This window comes from Apteryx mantelli, chromosome 16 (genome assembly GCF_036417845.1).
Source record: "Apteryx mantelli isolate bAptMan1 chromosome 16, bAptMan1.hap1, whole genome shotgun sequence".
Classification (NCBI taxonomy): domain Eukaryota; kingdom Metazoa; phylum Chordata; class Aves; order Apterygiformes; family Apterygidae; genus Apteryx; species Apteryx mantelli.
The window spans coordinates 9,369,883-9,382,023 of NC_089993.1; the positions used below are offsets into that span (position 1 = coordinate 9,369,883).

At 40.5% G+C, this 12,141-nt stretch overlaps 2 protein-coding genes across 6 annotated transcripts in view; both read right to left on the reverse strand.

Moving 5' to 3' along the window:
- Positions 1–4,641, reverse strand: part of TXNDC11 (thioredoxin domain containing 11) — a 37,156-nt gene extending 32,515 nt beyond the window's left edge. Inside the window, exons 1-3 of one of the 4 annotated variants that reach the window (XM_067306460.1) lie at positions 1,901–2,026; positions 577–651; positions 60–276 (exon numbers count right to left, since the gene is read on the reverse strand). In XM_067306460.1, the coding sequence (XP_067162561.1) occupies positions 60–276; positions 577–651; positions 1,901–1,923 (315 nt within the window). In that variant the 5' untranslated portion in view covers positions 1,924–2,026. Of the gene's footprint in view, positions 1–59; positions 277–576; positions 652–1,900; positions 2,027–4,452 lie in introns of those variants that run through there. The other 3 variants (XM_067306459.1, XM_013940200.2, XM_013940202.2) reach the window with 3 other exon arrangements.
- A 1,199-nt stretch (positions 4,642–5,840) lies between these two features.
- ZC3H7A (zinc finger CCCH-type containing 7A) overlaps positions 5,841–12,141 on the reverse strand; it is a 30,659-nt gene continuing 24,358 nt past the window's right edge. The window contains exons 17-23 of one of the 2 annotated variants that reach the window (XM_067306717.1): positions 11,427–11,503; positions 10,709–10,842; positions 10,237–10,342; positions 9,605–9,713; positions 8,623–8,756; positions 8,129–8,292; positions 5,841–6,761 (exon numbers count right to left, since the gene is read on the reverse strand). In XM_067306717.1, coding sequence (XP_067162818.1) covers positions 6,572–6,761; positions 8,129–8,292; positions 8,623–8,756; positions 9,605–9,713; positions 10,237–10,342; positions 10,709–10,842; positions 11,427–11,503 — 914 coding nt within the window. In that variant the 3' untranslated portion in view covers positions 5,841–6,571. Of the gene's footprint in view, positions 6,854–8,128; positions 8,293–8,622; positions 8,757–9,604; positions 9,714–10,236; positions 10,343–10,708; positions 10,843–11,426; positions 11,504–12,141 lie in introns of both variants that reach the window. The other variant, XM_067306718.1, reaches the window with a different exon arrangement.

Below are 12,141 nucleotides of genomic sequence, written 5' to 3' on the forward strand. Positions count from 1 at the left end.
GGAGATTAAAAAGCTATCAGGTCTCTTTTTTTTTTTAATCAAATAGTTTCTGGAATTACCTGGTCTGACAATCTGCTGGCCACATGCTCTATTTCTTCTCTTGCTGCAATGGACTGGCCACACCACGGTGCATAGAAAAAATACAGCACAATTTCCGAATCCTGACGTAGGTGATCTGCATAATCTAACTGTCCCCGAAAAAGATCAATGACTGGAGATCTTGTGGAGAAGAAATTCACTGGAAGCTTCGCTGGCATTGTTACATCTTTTGCTCGGCTGCAGGAAGGAAATCAAAAAGGCTTATTGAGACTGTGTAACAGTAGTTTAAAAAAAAAAAAAAAAGTGTCCAAAGTCCTGATTTATTAATCCTAGCAAAGGTCATGCAATGATAAAACTTTAAGAACTGATGCAAATGACTACAATTTACATTATCTGAGTTAGTTACATGAAATACCATAGAAATCTTAAGATCGCCCTTAACAAGCTTTAGGAAGTCACACTGTCATACCATGCATTATGTTTATGGGTATGTTAGCTCACACTCTTATTGCTGATTGCTATAGAGCATAAAATTACCAGGAAGAATGATTTCTTTGGATTTCTTCCCTGGCCTCATCCTCTTTTAACACTTGTACTTTAGGTAACAGCACCCTGATAAGAGAAGAGATGCTAGTCATAAAGTTTTGTGATGTGTTTACATAATGTAAACAGAGACTATTACTGTGCCTTATGCCTTGCTTTAAAATATTCTACATTTCTATTCTTTTATATTGTATCACAAAAAAAATGGTTTTACTAATGACTTTTAGCAGTATGCAAACGTGTGTTAGCTTACTGATATCAGTGATTAGAGCAGAGACTACAAACTTTGTTCTGGCAGGTTTCTTCTTCAGTGTAAAGACAGCATCAACAAATAAAGAATCTTGATTTAAAGACAATACAGTATGACTTTATGGCAGGTTCATTTGCTTAAGAGAAATGGGTTTGTGCAGTAATACCAAGAATTTAAACCAAATGCACAGGAAACTCTGCTATCAAATCAGCAAGCAGCAATCACACAATCCAGATACACATCATTCCCAGCATGTTCAGAAGTGTTTATGGTACAACCTGCCTCAAATGCAAGTAAATGATCATATTCTCTCTCTCTTATATTCTCTTAAATCCAAAATATTCCTCTGGCTATATTTACTATAGCCAGATTATATTTACAAGTGTAAATTAGATTAAAAACTGGACTGCACCACTGCATGACTTAATTTTGCCATGGTATCTCATGTGACAGAAAGTTTTAGGGAAGAGTATGCATTCCTTTACCTTACACTACAATAAAAAGCTAACAAAGGAAATCTTTCCATCTGATCTTTCCTCCTTTTTACGTTACAATTTTAGTAAGTGGGATAAAATTATTATGCACGGAACACTGTCAAACTCATACATTAAGCACCATTCTAATAATGCTGCTATATTCTGGTTTGTAAGAAGCACCTGTGTTTTTATGAAACAAACCCACAAAAGCCACAACTCTTTACTCATTTCCAGGTCACTAAGCATATGCTTAAAGCTAAACATTTAAGAGTCACCCCCAGTATATTTTCTAAAAGCTATGGAAATTCTTAATGCATATGCAAGAAAAAATTTTAACTTCAAAAACCAGAACTTTTAAAACATTAATTGGTTTCTTATGTTTACACTTCATTAATTCCACTACTCACAAAATGGATTTGTTTTTACACACATGGCCAAAAATTTAGTTTCTATGTATTTCTGCGTTTGTTCCTTCTTGCTCCCCCAATCAGCAACCCACCTCCTTCCCCAATCCTGTTTCCTTTTCCATCTCTTCATCCTCACAACCAATACCTCCAGTTATACTCTCTCACATCTAGGGTCCCACTCTTACCCAAACTGCGAGCTTCTTCCCATGTTTTCTAGCTTCCAGCTGGGCAGGACACAAACACAGATGTGCTATGGGTCGCTGAAGCTGCACAGACACTAACTCACCCGTCAGCACACACACATTGATTAGCCACTGAAAGCCAAACACAACAGGTAAAGGCTAAGCTCGCACCGAAACCTATTTCCTAAGAGACATTAACTTGAATCTCTCCTCTTTAACTGGTTTAATGAAAACTGACAACCTAAATACATTCAAAATCTCTGCTTCCTCTACCAAATTAAACTGAAAGCGGACAGCAAGTTCAAAAGGTGTGCTGAGTGGGTAGACAAACAGCATAATAAGACAAGCCTTAAAAACGAGACATGAAATTGGCTCTAAATTGCAAGGAAATGTAAAATGTATTAACAGAAGAGGTATCATGACACAGGTGAGTAAGAAATACATGGCTATTCTCAAGTATGAAAAAAATCTCTAGTAATTATAAAACACCCCACAGAATAAACCCATAGCTATCAGCTTCTTACACTGATTTTCTCAGTATTGCCTCCCTCTGCAATATTAAATACACAATGGAGTATTTTTATATAATTCCCAGTTTTATACAGAGAATAGGATCCTTGTTTTATCAAGTGTGTAATGTTAAATACCAATGTGGCTGCTCACAGAATACTCTTGAATAGCTGTTCGTACCTTTCCTTACCATAAATTCTTTCACTGTTAGAACTTTCTTAATCTTGAAAACTGAGTGGGCTGAACCGCGACAAATTATACAGGAATAAAATGAGCATTACACAATAAATGATCATACAAATGTAAGAATCACATAGTGTTTATTAAAACACTGATTGTTTTATTTACGTGCTGCGTACATCCTATAAGATTTAAACTCATTTCAACAGAACAATCTCATATTAAAGGAAAGCACATACAAGCACCAGTAGGATCAGCCCATTGGACTGCCAGGTCCTTAGAGTGGGGTTGTCTCAAAGAGACATCTGCATAGTGCCAGAAATTATTTCGGGTCTAACCTGCAGGAGTTCTATAGTTACACAGGTTGGATCAGGCTCCCTTTGGATATTCTTCAGCTGCTGTATACCTGCAATATCTCAATCCCCACTAAAGAACTGCCTTGTAGTGCAGGGATTTTCCCCTTTAATACTTTTTATCCACTGGTCCTGAAGGTTAATATATTATGTTTGTATTTTAGTGGTAGTAATTGTGCCCTCTTGCTGAGATTTTGCTTTCAAATCATACTGACAATGTGCGATGAGAAAGTATGTAAGATAGTCATAGTTAAAACGTACAATTAACAATCCTCTAAACTGCACACTTGTACACTTGAATACTTGTATCTTCTGTTTCTGGCAGCAACTTAATAAGGAACACTTCTCTGATCTTAGCTTGCCTATTTACCTATAGTCTGAAAACCCCAAACCCTTTAATCAAATTTCCTGTAGAGAGTATGTGTGTGTGTGGGGGGGGAGCAGATTCCAAGAGTAACTTGTGAGCTTCCAAGCACAGTGTGCAATAAAATGTAAGTTACATGCAGTTTAAATACAGGGGAGCAGGAAGAAAACAGAAGTATCACTACAAGAGTCAAGCACAGAGAAAAATATGCTTAATTACATTTTTTAGAAATGGATCGTTAACTTCGAGCTGATAAAATTCAGAAGTCTTTCACCTCCACAGTGAGGCAAGAGTTTTATACTTGCACCTGCAGTATCTGGTCACAGAGAGACACAGGCTACTGGAAGGGAGGTGTTGCTGCCCACAGCGCAAGTGGTTAAAAGGGACTTAAAAGTCATCTTGATTCAAGGAATATAAGTGAGAAAGGAAGGCCTTAGTATTTTTCTGAATCATCGCTTCCGAAACAAGTGTTTCTCAGTCTAAAAACCCGGTCAGACCCTAGGGAATATGGAAGTAATCAGATCCTAGGAGCTTCCCCCCCTCTCCCAAAACTAAACCCCAAACGTGGCAAATGTTTATAAACTCGTTTAGTACGATTTGAAACGCACACAAGTCACCTTGACCTAAAATCCCACCCGGATCGTTTCGATGCTCCACGAAGGAGCCGCGCAGCCGCCACCGCGCAGCCCGGAGCCCTTCAGCCCTTCCGCCCCTGCAGCCGGCGGAGAGGGGCAGGAGCGGCTTCCCCAGCAGAGCCGCCCCGGCCGCCGGGCCGCCGCCCGGGACCCCCGACAGGGGCACGCGGCCCTCGCGTAAAAATCGTTGCTCTCCCTAGCGCCACACGACTGGCGGAGGCCGCGGGCCGGGAGGCACCGCCCGGCCCGGCCCGGCCCGGCCCCGCTGCCAACGGCCGCGCTGGCAGCTGCGTCCCGCCGCGGCCTGCGCAGCCCCGGCCCGGCAGCGGCAGGCGCCGCCGACCCCGCGCGGCTCCGGCCACCGAGCCCGGCCAGAGCGGGCACGGGGGAGGGCGGCCGGCAGCCGCGCAGGCCGCCCCGGAGGACCGACGCTTGCCCGCCCGCGCCCTCAGGCCCCGCCGGGCCGGGTCGCCGCCCGCGCAGCCCCCCCGCCCCCGGCGGCACCGCCGTTACCTGCAGGTGACTTTGAGGGCCACGAGGAAGGCGCAGCCCAGCACGATGGCGGCGCCGCACAGCAGCTCGGGGCGCCGCGCCATGTGAGCCGCGCGGAGCCGCGGCCGGGGAGCGGCGGCGGCGGCGGGGCCGGGGCCTCCGCATAACGGCATCCCCGGCGGCCCCGGGCGGGCAGGGGCGGGAGGCAGGGCCGCGGGCCGCTGGCGCGCGCACACGTCGCCCTGCCGCCGCCGCCGGGGCGGGGCCGCGCCGTGCCGCCAATCCGCCGCCGCCACGTCCCGCCCCGCGCGCAGGCGCACACGGGCCGGGGGGGGGAAGGAGGAGGGGGGAAGGCAGCTCCGCGCCGCGCCCCGGCCCCGCCGCCGCCTCCCCCCGCGCGTCGGAGCAGCGAAGCGGCTTCGCACACGGGTTTCACGTTTAGTTTGTCCAGAGCCGCTTCCAGCCATTTACGCGAGAGCATGGGACCGAGAAAACAACGCCCCGAGGCGCGGTACAGCCCTTGTCACAGAAATAACAGTGTCCGCAGCGCTCCCGTCCAAGCTCGTTTTGCTACAAGCAACGCGAAACGCAGCGTTTGGGGTTTTGCGTGCGTGCTGTAGGTTGCGTTCACGTGCACGTAGCTGCTAGCGCCCCTGTGCTACAACCGTTCAATTCATTGCGCTTTTATCCCGCGACGTCAAGGAGAAACGCCACCGAGGCTCGCTGCTTGCGCGGTGTCGCTGGACGTGGTGCAGCCCCTTCTGCGGACAGGACCTAGGGCCCATGACTACATTCAGACTATCAAAGGCCTTCCTAAAGCGCTCCTAAGCGAAAAAAGGAGAAGAAAAATACACGGGAGAGGAGAGAGAGAGAAGGGGGGGGGGAGGGACAAAAAAAAGAAAAATCTAGCTTCAGGTCTGTTGAATGACTGGTTAAAGAAAAGCAGGGGGATTAAGAAAGCGACCGCAAAGCTGAAAGCCCGACCTGCAGAGAAGCCAAAATGACATGGGAGCGTCGATGACTGCGAAGCCCAAAGGCCCATCTGCAAGAAGCGATCTCAGCCGCGACCGGGGAGATGGAAGTGCCGTGCGCCCGGCGGCCCCGACCGGCGCGCGCTCCCCTGCGGCGGGGCTGCGAGCGCGTCCCAGGGCCACGCAGCTCCCCGGCGCTCGCCTGCTTCACGAGGCGGCGGGCCCTTCCTGTCACCTTAGTGACCAGAGCAGTCGAAAGAGCAAGTGACAATACAGAAAACAGTAGATGAGCAGCTGGACATATAAATACCAACATATTAAATGTTTAGCTATAAATGCTCAAGCTTTTGCTAATAGGTTTCATAGTGGTGTTTTTTTTTTTCTTTTTTTTTTTTTTTACGAAATCTCAATCCTGAGAGGCTACATGCAGAAAACAGCTTTATGTAAAGTTCTCTTTATTACAGGCAACATTAGTCCATACGATACACAATACTGACATACAAGTGTAATCTTTCAAAATCATCATTTAAACAGCAAAGACCAAGAAACAGAATTTTAACTACTTGATTTTCAAAAATTATGTTTTTCCTCCCAAGATCCTTTTTCAGTAAATTATATTGAAACATACAAATAGAGAAAAAAATACCCATTCAACATATATTGTAGTTAAATGGTTATTTTGCTTAAAATCTTTAATAAGAAAATCCTTTTTAGCAACCTACATATAGATAAGTAGCAAACTTTGTTTTAAACAAATCCTCTCCATTAAAACATCTGAAGAATTTTCATCCATCATTTTCTTCTTAGCCCAAGACACTCTGTTTTTAATACCTTAATACCTTAAAGTTTTTCAACTGAAGAACTGATACTAGGGGGGCTTCCTAGACATTATAACCTCTCTTCCCCCCTTCTATTTCCTAACTTTCTGTCCAACAGAAGGTGAATAAGCATGTAATACTTCAGATTTTTTTTTAATCACCATTCTGTTTCATGAGAGCACAGACAGGTCTGCTCAATCCCCCTAAATCTACTATATTTTGCTGTCCAGGAGGAACAATATATGCCAATAAAAGCAGAAAACCTGCAGCTTTTCTGTCACATGCTTTTGATTATTGTCAAATTTTCTGGTTTATGCTTCCAGCTGGTAACATGTATGTGCCATCTCAGTATTAGTTTAAATCTTTAAACAAAAAACTATATTTTCCAAAGTCATTATCACTGGGAGCAATCAAGTGGTCTTTTCTTGCTTTGCTGAGTTTCATTCTTAAAACTTGTCTTCGTTCTTCCCACTCATGGAGCTCGGCATTTCCATGGGCAAATTTACAGTTGTTTCCTTCAGTACAAGTACCAGCCATATATCTGTTAAAACAGATTTCAGATAGTGTTCTTACAGAATTATCCTGACAACTGTTGTATCTAGGTGTTTCCTGCTGATCATGTTTTTCAAATCACTGAAATATTATTAAAGACACAGAAAAGTAACTGGAATAATACTTACTTTTTAAGTAAGATCATACTAACTCTGTTTAGCATTTTGATAACACTTAACAGCTATGAAAGAAAAGCACAGGCAAAGGAGAAAAGATGGCACTTGTATTTCTGTTCTTCATGCTCCTACTTTACAGAGTTATTTATGCTTGACACCTTTTATCAGGTCAAATTATTTGCTTTATCAGTTAAAGGAATACCTTAACATTTAATTCACTAAGCTAAAGAAACACTTTGTTAAGAAGCCCAAATAATTAATTTCCTTTCATTAATTAAATTTGTTTTTAAACTGTTCAAGTGTAACGCATCTAATTTATCCTAATATTCTTGTATTAAGTGATAAGCGTACCAGTTTGTATTCACTTTCTACTGCATAGCTGAGGTCTGTTAGTATTCAAAACATCTAATACATTTAAGATGTTATTAAAAATTCAGTAAAAAGGGCATATAAACTTCCATGCAAAGACTGCAAACAAAAAATAACTTCCTTTATATGCTGTGCAATCACTCAAGATCTCCAAGGTATTCAAAATCTTTAACTTGATATTGAAGAAAGAAGGCAACTGAACCAGCAAACTGAAGCTTCTGTTCTGAACCTCCAACTCCAGAATGCAGACTCCAAATTTTTTAGCCTTCCAAGAGGATTCCAACAGTGGAAAGGACTTTCAACAGATTTACCGAAAATCTGCTGCAGTCAGGTAAACAGGATGCATTTAAGAGTTAAAGGAAACGGCAAAATATATGACCATTGCTGGGGAAAACCAGCAGCTCTCAGGAGCTCCCTTCCACATTTTCATACTACATTTCCAATAACAAAGATTTGATTTTAACAACTTTGGCTTGACTTTGGCTAACAAAATTTCTACCTGCCTTAAAGCTCCAGTAATACTGTCCAACTATGTGCTGTTCTTGTATTCCACAGGTGATTAATATGCAGATACTTCACTAAACTTTTAATAACAATACCATCCTTTTTTAGGCCAGGTTTCGCCCAGCTGCAGTAAGCCCATGAACCTTTACTAACATCACAGACAATTCATATGGTGCCACAATTAGGCAGCTTGTCACTCCCTGAGTTCTAATAGTACATGTTAAAATACTGTTAATTACTTCATTTCTTGTTAGAAGATGCATGTAAAGCAAGACATACTAGATGTGTCAAAAATAATAATTGCAGTAATTATTTACATTATGAACTGTAATTTTTCAGCATTGTTATCATCTTTAAAACTACATACCTATCACAAATGCTAAAATATCCAGTTGGAAAGCGATACTGCCAGCAGTTTTGATCGTCCTCAGTGTGGAAAACCTTCTCTTTATGCTTTTCAGAAGAAATGTGACCCTGCCATTGTTTCTCACTATTACAGTTCTTCCCACACATCCAGCAGTGAAAATCCACCTGTTTTACAGGGAGTTTGAGAACAAAGCATTGAGAATTCAATAGTACAAACACAGAACTGCTCCTCATACACTTTACATGTTTTCTTTATGCTGGCCTGTAAGTCGTTATTTAGCTAATCAGATATATTATTGAAACAATCAGCTGAAGTTTATGAGCTCCACTGGTTTCAGAGGATTCAGAACTGCATTACAGTGTGTCAGTTAAAGCTTGCATATAGTGTAGCTACCTATGATCAAAAGGGAGCACCAAGAGAGTAAGCACAGCAGTGTATGTTACTGACTGAGAAAGAAAAAAAAAAGAATTTAGAATTATACTTATGTTACTTACTGTAACTTCAGCATAGTCAGTTGGCATGTGAATTTGCTTCCCATTTTCTTTGTTTGCCTGAGTGGCTGTATCATCTCCTTTTTCTGGTTTTTGACTTTTTAGCCATATGTCATACAACTGCTCCAAGTCTTGAACTAATGAGAGCAGAAGCTAAAATAAGTAATTAGCAATTAAGGCAAGAGTCTGAGAATACTAGATAAATGACTGAGTTTGCAAGCGTAATTCAGTCCTCAACTATTTTAAGAATAAAAAGGTAGGCCATACTGTAGAGAGTTGCACAGTGCAGAGACAATAGCTAACAGCAATATGAATCTCTAGCTACTTACCAAGACTCATTTCTGACTATCTAGGGGAAAGTAAAATATTACATATTTATGAACAGGCACCCAACGTATAGGCAACAGCTGTGCCACTATGTACTAATATCTGAATTTCTGTGGGCTATTATAAATATTGTGTGCTACAATTTTTGGTAAATTTCGACTGCTTTCTTGCAGACCATGCCACTATCATTTACAGCATTTATTATTTCTGATTTTTCATTACTTCTCCCCAGTAACTCCCTGATGGGATAACAAATCAACAACAGAGAGTAAACAGTCATTCACAGTAAATACATGTGAGAGGGGTGTTCTGCAAACAGCCCCCATACGTTGACAAGAGAATCTTAATGTGTGCACATGGCAACATGAAGTATAAATAGCAAACAATTTTGATGGATGGATCAACATGCTACTTCAAAGACCTTCCCCCAAAATTGATACAAACTATTTCATTGTTACATAGTTATTATTTAGTGCTGGTTTTGAATACCCAGTCTGGCCTTATTCAAATCAAAAAAAAAAAAAAAAAAAAAAGCCTGCAAGTTTTGCTACAGAATGCAGTGAAAGAAAGTTGATTAAAAAGGTATTGAAAAGCAAGAAGGAAAAATAGAACAGTTAGATTCATAGCATGCCTTTAATATGTTTATTCTTCTACTTACTGCTATTCTCCTTCATATAGGTCCACATCTCTCTCTCCTCAGGGCTGTGAGCAAATGAGCAGTTTCCATCATACTGACATTTCTTGCCTGAAGCAATATGATTGCACAACTGGAACATGAATTTAAAAAATATTCCTTATGAATATAAAGTAAAATGGGTAATAGTAGAAAATGACTTTTAATCTTGTCTAGTGCTTCCCCATCCCCCCATCAGACATGTGTATTATATAAAATAGTGTCTATTAAAAAAAACAAAACCCTCAAATCTTGCAGTATATGAAAAATAAACTGCTGGAAACAAGTACCATGAATACTTTTTGCCTCTTATCTGATTACCGGACCACAGATATGTTGAAACTATTTCTGTAATGTTTACTGTAAATATTAAGAATTTAACTAAATTTGTATCTAAGTTAATCACTTAAAGAGATTAACCTCCACTGATGACAAAGGACTTCATTACTAAAATGTGAGCTCAGTCCTTTGCTAATAGTGCTTCTACAGAGCTCAGCCTTAGAATATTCCCACAAACTCCCATGGGAATTTCTGCAAAATTGGTGAAACCAGCCCAATTACTAGTATTTTCCAGTTACCCCACTTTTGTGGGTGTGTGTATGTTTAGGTAAACATACATCAAACTGCAGAGGCACTTGTTTCTTTGTGGGAAGAGGACGAATGGTCATCCACTTCTTCCGCTCATTAGACATCACTAGCACCACACGGCGATCTTTGGTCCACCTAGATAGAAATGGATGCATTCAACACAAGAAAATACTTCTGACAAAAGACATACTGTGTAAACAGAAGCAGGACCAGGGAAGTTGAGGAAGTTATCTTTACAAAGAATTCACCATCTATTTGCGATTTAGCTGAATTTTATTAGAAACTCTACCATAACTGGTAATTAAAAATACCTAAATTGCCACAGAAGTGTTTCTTATGATCGGTTGTTAACATATTTTAATGAGATTTACTGTGTTCTGCTTCAATATGCTTTTTGAATTCCTCTTATGACTCTTTCCTTGACAGTAACATAAAATTTCCCAAAAGAAGATTTAAGTGGCTGACTAAAAGACAAAATTTTAATTGTTCAGTCTTACTTACGGGTGTCTTGCTTTTGCACTGCAATATTTTTTGTTTCTGTCTGGCTCATTAACTTGACCATTTCTCCAGCACTGGCCACAAACAAACTTCATCTTCAAATTAAGTGATCCATATTTCATTTGGTTCCCAAGGATCTTAAGCCAAAAAAATAACAACAACAATAAAAGGTATTTTGTATCTGCAAAGAAATCCATACACAATCATGAATAACCCCCTAAGATAAGAGTCACAACACATGTCCGGAAGCAGATGTTATAATACATGCCACCTTGTAATAGTTTAGTTTGTAATCTCAAAAACTAGACATTTCTTAAAGAATGCATTTTTATTTAACTTATTTCTAATTTAGGTGAATTTACCCAGAAGCTGTGACAATATGGATATGATGCATAAACTAAACAAGTATCAGAAAAAGTCATATACTGAAAAGATAACTAATGCCCTGTGGCAGCTGACTTTGCTTATTCTGATATATGTGGAATATAAAACCTAAATATCACTTCAAAGTAAAAAAGAAATTGCTTAGAAGCAAAGCAGGCGTTCTGGCACAAGTTGGGCAAGCCTATGATTAATATATAGAAAGGTTAAAGTGAAAGAGATCATTTGAAGAAATCATTAAAAGTAAATAATTTCTAAAATAAGCTGCACTATACATAGACAGAGAAAGAATTATCACCAAAGTAGCTACAGAATTAGTTACTTGGCAAAATGAAAATACCTGTGATCCATGTGCATTTGCTTCCATGTTCTGCCAGTATTTCTTTGATTCTTGAACGATAGTATCATGTGAAATACCTGCAAAGGAGCAGAAAAGAGTTCTTGAGCAATTATGACTATTCTGAAGTTTCAGCCATGCAGGAGTGCTACTGAAGCTCCAAGACCTTTTTTATATCACATATTGTATATTATTACATATTACATGTGTGTGTATGTGTGTGTGTGTATAAAAACACACATATTAAACACATACACACACAAATAAAATTATATAAACACACACATGCAACTGAAGAACCTTAGGAGGGCCTCCAAAATAGAAATACTATACCCACCCATCATCTCATTAAAAAGCAAACATGAAATAGTTTTTAAAGTACAGGTCACTCAAATAACAAACTGCAATCTTGCTTTGAGTATTTATTTAAAGATAATGTACTAATCCTCTAATGAGGATCTCATCAGAAAGCCTACATAAATTCTGGATCACAGAAGAAACTATCTGCAGTATCCGAAATGCCAGTCAATGATGAGGTACTAAATTGCCCCTGTCTTCTTTACAACGACCTCAAACAAGCCCTATTAATTAGTTCTTGTTTCAGAAAAGCCATTCTTCACAACTGTTTTGGCTAAGGCTCCTATCTGATCTATACAGTGCTCTCACATATGCTAACATTTACTGCTGTAATTCCACACAAACACAGACTGTCCTCTGT